This window comes from Eimeria mitis, genomic scaffold (genome assembly GCF_000499745.2).
Source record: "Eimeria mitis Houghton genomic scaffold, Emh_scaff1608, whole genome shotgun sequence".
Lineage (NCBI taxonomy): Eukaryota > Apicomplexa > Conoidasida > Eucoccidiorida > Eimeriidae > Eimeria > Eimeria mitis.
This window is the reverse complement of record NW_013569923.1, coordinates 1-7,297: the sequence shown is the minus strand read 5'-3', so window position 1 is coordinate 7,297 and position 7,297 is coordinate 1. Positions and strand designations below refer to the sequence as shown.

The window sequence follows — 7,297 nt, the reverse complement described above, 5'->3', positions numbered from 1 at the left end:
TCACAGACACTTCCACTATTCATACAACCCTCACTCATTTCACAACGAGCACGGCATTGTTGCCGTGATTGTAGGGAGTGCCTGCTCTATTGGGTTTGAGAGATAACCATTTTCGGAGAAAAAAACCTGAGAGAACTAATTTCCTTTAACCTTCGTTAGTTTGGTATGTTGTTGTTCAGTATGGTAGAGATTGCTTGTCAGCTCGCTATACTCAGCTGTGGGGTTCTAGGGATGCGCCCCACAGTAGTCCTTCAGAGATACAACCTAGAAATACGTAAAGCTAACTGCAAATATTTGTACTAAAGAGAAACACTCTAAGTTATCCTAACCAGACCTCCGCATTCCATGAGAGGGACTGCGGGCTCTCCCCCACATCTCATTAGCTTACAGGGCCCGCAGCACCTAAAGTGTTATGGAATCTCATCACCCCATCGTGTGAGGGAACTTGGGTCCCTACTAGGCCCCACAATTGTGTTTTTCATCTGCGTTCGTGTTGTCATTGGGCGCACAAGACGCAGAACTGCTGGCAAAGACTAGTGCATCTACGGACGTGAGTGGGATCAAGTTCCAAGGGCCACATGATCCCTAAGGCCCCAAACTCCCCTTAGACTGGGCCTCCTTAAGGGAGGGTTCTCACAACTTTGGTGGACGACGAGGGTAACTTTAACTAGCGCATTCGGAGCATGCCGGAATTTTGGCAATAGCACTAACGGCGGATCCAAGTGTAACGTTCTGAACGATGCGCGAGATGGCCATTATACTTATAGGAAAGCAGGCGAAGATAATCGATGATTTAAAAGGGGGTGGGGTGCGTGTAAGTATATAAGGTAGAAAGTGAAAATATTCAGTGATCGGGGTTCAAGGGAGCCCGCTGATATTGCTCTTATTGTATACTCTTAGAGGAAGAAGCAGCTACGCGCTGTTAGGGCTTTGTAACTGCCAAGGGCTAACTGATGGGAGAGGCTATAAACCAATCTTCATGCTACCTACAGGACGGTGCTTGGAAAGAAAACTGATAGCTAGACCGGCACCAGACCCAATGATAATGCTGCCAACCGAAAGTGCTGCTACAACAGCAACAGCTAGCCTAGAGCGGCCTCCAGCCGAGCTCGACGGTCCACTCTTAAGGACTACACCGAGGAACCCCCCGAAGCCCGGCTACTTCGCATGCAGGAGCAGCTCCAAAAGCTAATGGAATTTACTGTGAAGATAATTGCCAGCACCTTCCACCGTTAGTTTACATCGAGCTACCGACGTGGGGTTTTGTTTCGCTTTCCACCGGACTTCAGTGGAGGGCGCCCACGGGAGTGGCTAGTGCAAATTAACCAATACTACAATGCCCTACAAATGGCGAAGAGGCAAGACCGGCTGATGTGGTCTCATTTATAACAGGAAAGGCGTTGGTACACTATTGTACAGCAAATAGAGGGGCACCAGAGCTGATGCAGATAACCTGGGAACAATTTGACGATTTCATAATGCAAAGGTTCGGCACGACGCCTGTGGTAATGAATATTCCCAAACTCAGAGGGATCGAATACAACAGCAACTTCGAAGAGGTTGTGGAAAGGTTTTCTAGTGTGCTGACGGAAGGGGGAGAGCCGCCAGAAGAGACTCTTTAAGAGTTGTTCTTGTCAAAATTCCCTTACGACATGGTAAAGAGGGTGCTGAAACATGAAATTGCTTCTTGGGTAGAGATCCAGGAGCAGATGCTGGCCGAGAGGGTCCTTGTCGCAAACCGAGCAGCGACTTGGTACGAGTATAAGACTGGCAAGTTCAGACGAGAAGTCGAGGGGCGTGGCGAGCTGATCAGAGAAGGCTGGGTGCCGAGTAGCAAACAGGGCAAGAGGCAAACGCACATCAAGGGATGGAAGTCAAAACAAACGGTGCAGCAAACCAACAAAGGGGGCACAGAAAGGCAAAGGGGTACACAGTACCAAAGGGACACTAAATAGGCCGGGGAAAGAGAAAAGGGGGCACAGGTGCAGTGCTACTCTTGCAGTGGACGTGGACATCGGGCAAGGGATTGCTCAAATAAGAAGCTAGAGTAAGAAGGCAACCGATGTTACAGGTGTGGGGGACTTGGCCATTGGGCCAGGTCGTGCCCATGAAGCGATCAGACTAAGAAAGAAACATATGTACGAGTGAAGCGAGAGCAAACAGACACACACCAGGGAAACGAGAGGGCCTAGGTAGTTTAGGGGTGAACCGACCTAGGCCAAGGATAAACGAGCAGCAGAGGGCTGAGACGCTTGGAGCTCATGGAAGCTTTGCTGCACTGAGGAGAGCATCCCACACAAAGCTGAGTCCGAAGATAGCATACGTACTAAACGATGTCGGATGTCCCAGCAAGGTGCTCAGAAAGGGAGGAAGGCACTACAGGAGGAAGAGCAGAGACAGTGTTCGATTTAACGCGGGGCACTGCACATGCAAAACGGGTTGGGTGACCCTCAGAAGAGCGCTGAGGGTGAGAAAGTGCAGGAATTTGAGGGATGGAACAGTGTGAAACTAGAGGGCTTGCCGGTAAGGGCGACAAGTTGTGACGTGGAACAGCTGCAGGCACCCAAGGGGGAGGCGCTGAGTGTTAGCTACTCGAAAGGTACACAGGTAATCTGTTCAGAGTATAGCAATCGTGGCCAGGATAGAGGCAATTGGCTGGGGGCTGAATTTGACCCAGACACGCAAGGACTTGGTAATGATATAGGACTCTTCTGGGACTTAGGCAGCAACAGGCCGAAGCAGAGGCAGCCTTTGCCTAAGTGTAGTCACCATCGCTGTGCATCCGCCTCTAATAAGGAAGAGGCCAGCAGTAATTGGAATTCTTCTGGGGTATTTTGTAGGCGTAGGTATAAGTCTAGCAAACTAAAGAACTTCTCTACGGCCTCTGCATCCCGGCGCCCATCATATCGCGTAGGACGGCACAACCGAAGGCATTCCTCTTGAATCGTTTTTGGCAAGAATTCATTTTCCCCGGGATTGGATGCCGAAATAGAGCTGGCTTCCGTTTGCTGGGGTTCCAGACCGTGCGTCGACGTGTGTGTACACCCTCACGTGTGGGGATTGGGCCCGTGCCCGCACCTGCCCCGACGAACCATGCGGTGCTACCAAGTATAACACTTGTTCTCTGGCCTTTATCTAGGTGAGAAGCAAGCTGCAATGTAGGTAAAGACTTAAAGCAAGAGTTTCCCAAAAGCAGTTGACCACCTTCCCCTGCCCTTAGGCGTCCTGGGCGTTGAGCTCAGGGCCTGGGTGTTGCGCGGGGGTGGCATCCAGAAATAGGGTTGCAGCGCTTCTCGCTGCAGCCAGAAATACAAGCCAGTCTTACACATGCACACAGGGAAGCAAAGGAAGCGAAGCTTCCGTTGCTGCATGCTTTACCTCTGAATGTACTTGCAGAACGTTTGGAAGCGTTTACACGCAACCTACCAAAGCCAAGTGAAGGTTCTGCGCTAACTCGTGCTACAGAAGGAGCAACCGGGGCAGCAAGAAGGCTACAGGAGCACCAGAGAAGCTTAACCTTTCGCGCTCGGTTAGGTTTGAGAGCTTAAAAGGTCTAGGTTTAAGATACAATGTGAAGGGCTTCCTAATAGCAAACACAACTTCGTATTCCATTGCAGATATAAACGCTGAGATATGAAAGGTTGTCTAGACTCTAGTTCGATACCCCACAAGATGACAATCCTCGAGAGAAGTTTTTAGCGTTGCATGAAGGCTGTTGCTGGTGGTCCCGGTGTTGTTAAATTCAAGGTGTTTGCGTTTGGCAGGAGTCTTTATGTTTGCATCGATGTTGTTTGGAATTGGTGATCTGTGCTCTAATCCTTCAAAAGTATCTCATTAAGCTGTTATTCCCAGACTATACGCAAATAGAAGAAAAAGTGCAGCTCCTTCTCCTCTGAAATAAGGTTGCCCTGATATTGGTTATGTCGCCATAAATTCGTCTTTCAACACAGTCTTCCAAATCAGCTGTTTACGCAGCAGCATGGGCGTTTACGGTCAGAATATGACACGCTAAGGCACGCTGCCGTAGAAAATTAAGCCCGGAAACCTACGCTGTACACTCCATTGACCGTATGCAGCAAGCATCCAGCCATAAATTCTAATTCTCAATCCCTAAACCCTACGCCGTAAAAACTCTACCATCCTAGACTAGATATTGCTAATTTCTGGCTCGGTTTGAGCAGCTGGTACTAGCCTAGCAAGAGAAAAAAATAACATGCGTAAACTGGCTCTAGGCGAGCATGAAGGTAATTTTGTTGTGTTGAGCACAAAGACTTTTCCGGTCTTGCCAGTGCATACAACAGGCTACAAATAAGTATTTTTCAATAAAGTGTCTTTCCAGTAGCCCACACCTCGCGTAAAGTACAGCAAACGTTATGCCCATTTACCTACCAATGCAAATCATCACGAGTTTCAGCAAAATGACTTCGCGCTCCTTGCTTTTGAGTCTTCATTGCCAGGCCTGGAGCCTATCAGTGCTCACTCTCGCTGTTGGCCTCTGCTTGATGAGAAGAACGCACTTACTGAGGCGAAATCAAAAGTACCAGGAGTTGTGCTCGTATAATGGTGATGCGCACAGGAACCCTTGACCGAAGTTGAAATTCAAAAATTGTCAATCGCAGGTGGAAGCCGACAAGCAAGCCTCTGTGGGAAATGTGATGGCTATCCGTAGCGGTCTGTGTAAAGGTAGAATTTGCATTATTGAGCAAGTGTACTAGAGGCACATTGTTTAACGGTCAACGTAAAATGTCTGACGTAATAAGGTTGGCGGCAGATATGTAGAGAGCCATTCAGCGTTACTACAAGCGTTGCAAATGTCATTGCATGCATCTGCCAGGGGTCTGTGGAGCAGGCTACTCTGGCAAACACTCTTTGAGGCCGTTTGAAGCCCTGGAAGCTTCAATTAATCTCAGAAACTGCCTGCTATCAGCTCACTAAGGTTTTTGGAGCAGAAGATGACACAAAACAACTGAGCTGTGGCCGCTAGATCACAATCCGCTTCTCTGCATGCCGGCTCACCAAACGACGACAAATGGTCGTTTCATTTCAGGCACAAACCAGTGCGCATCAAGAAATTAACGCCCCTATCCCTGCATACCGAATGCACGCACGAATAAGATTGAATTTCACAGGCAGACGAGCAGAGAAGCAGGCACAAAAGAGAAAAAGACAAAAACACACAGAGAACAAGAAACAGAGTCAAGGGAGACGAGCAGGCACATAATGGATGATCAAAGAAACAGATACAAAAAAGAGACGAAGGAAAAAAATGCAACACCGTCATCGAGCCAACAATTAAGCTCGAATGCAAACACAACACGTGGCCTGTTCGGTCCACAGCAAGAGCACCAAAAACACTTTCGCGACGAGACCACTCAAACACCGCTACCTATCTCGCCGCGGAACGCACAATTGGGAGAAATGCAGCGGAAACCCACGTGCTGTTGCGAATGCAACACCCCATGCCACGCTCAAGCAGTTGAAATGATCCAGTGCTCAATACAGGCTATTCTATAGGTTTCGCCAAGCGCCTTGAGAAGGGCTCACAGCTCATCGGCATCCCACATCTAGTGACCAGTAATACAACAAACTCGCACGCAAGCAAGCAACCACCACTAAAACCTCCTGCAGTGCAGGCGCTTTGCAAGCTGTGAACACATTGATAAACCAACCATGCAACGAGAAGAGGAACCTCCCCACTACTTCTGGCAAGCTGACATACGGTGATACACACACAAAAGCCACGCTACTGTCATCTCGAAAGCACGCGAAACAGGACGTGTCGCATAGGCTGTTTACTAGCAGTAGATGCACGGAACGTAGTGGCTAGTGATCACCAAGCAGATGCAGGTGCTTCCGAGGAAAGGTTCATTCTACGGCCATGCCCACCGTCCTCCGCCGACAAAGACGAACGTGAAAGCTAAAAGCGAGCACCACGCCATTCTTCGAAAGCCTTCCTTGCAGATTATCAGGCAAGAAAGGAGCTGTTTACCACCCTTTATCGTTCGCCAGCAGCGGGTCGGTGCGGAGAGAAGACCATCGCGAATTTACTGCCCAGTGAACGCAAGTCAGGAAACTTCACAAGCTCACCCTCCCAACCGAAGTGAAACGAACGAGAAGCCAACAGGCGGCGTGGAGAGGCTGCCAGAGCAGGAGGCACTCAAAGGATGCACAGAAAGTGTAACTGTGCTATAGCGAGCCTGCACTAACGGAATAAGCCCCATTCCAAAGAACTTCGACAACGTCGTACTCTGCAAACACAAAACAACTGCTAGCAGCTGATTTGCATTGCCGTATCGGGCTTGCATAGTGCTTACCGCCGAACACCCGGTTGCTGCAACTGTATGTAGAGCGGTGCGCTGTACCCCTTCGCCCCTGTATTGACACAGCGAACGAGGGCCACCGGGCTGCACAAACACTGCGGGCCTAAGCAATGTATCTTTCGTCCAATATCTTTAACCCGCGGGTTCTACTACGGCGCACTATCTACAATGGCGTCATCGCTGGTTATCACGAAGCTGCACGCTATGCGCTCTAGCCTGAGTTCGTGAACAACAAAGACTTCCCTTGGGTTGACAAACGGCTACAAGCCTACTGNGGGTTGACAAACGGCTACAAGCCTACTGAATCCCAGACATGTCGGCGCGAAGCAAGGCCATTCCCACGCCTGAAGGTTTTGGTGCCTATCCAAAGCGCGTTTGCTTCTAGCAGCCGGAATGGCATAACTAAACCCTGAGACAACCCGCAAATACGGAACACCGCAGACGGAGAACGTCGAAGTGCGCACTGCGAAGTGCCACCCAGAAATTCATGATTCACAACGCATTGTGCCACCTGACCGTTCAACAGGAGGCGACGCAGAATGGTGATTCTTGGAATCCTGCCGTACGCACATATCATTGGTTACATAGACAAATCTTTTAGTGCCCCCCAACACATTGATTGCCAACTAACAACTACGGCGTCTACAACGACACAGTCAATGCGAACGTCGAGAGCCTCCACTAACTATAGTGCACCCAAAATACGTTGCAACTCATGTCTTGCTTCATCTGCTGCGACACATCAGTCGAAACGATAAAATCCTCGCCGAATCGCGCGACACACCGCCGACGGGCCCTTCCAAAAGGGAAGCCCTGCACTCGCCAACGCCATCACGCTCAGTATCGCAAAAATACTTGCATGCAAACAACCGCCTTCTATCAGCAAATCGCACAGCCTAGTCCACACGGGTACCGCCCTTAAGACCCCAATCCCATCTGCACACGCAAACGACACGCCTTCAGAGTTGGGCGCCGTA

At 49.7% G+C, this 7,297-nt stretch overlaps 1 protein-coding gene across 1 annotated transcript; it reads left to right on the top strand.

Moving 5' to 3' along the window:
• Positions 1 to 1,652: 1,652 nt before the first annotated feature.
• On the top strand, positions 1,653 to 3,516 carry EMH_0040410 (uncharacterized protein; the record flags this gene model as incomplete). The annotated part of the gene is made up of 3 exons (XM_013495503.1): positions 1,653 to 1,886; positions 2,455 to 2,607; positions 3,466 to 3,516. 3 exons carry the CDS (start codon positions 1,653 to 1,655, stop codon positions 3,514 to 3,516), a joined length of 438 nt encoding a protein of 145 aa, XP_013350957.1.
• Between the last annotated feature and the right edge of the window lie 3,781 nt (positions 3,517 to 7,297).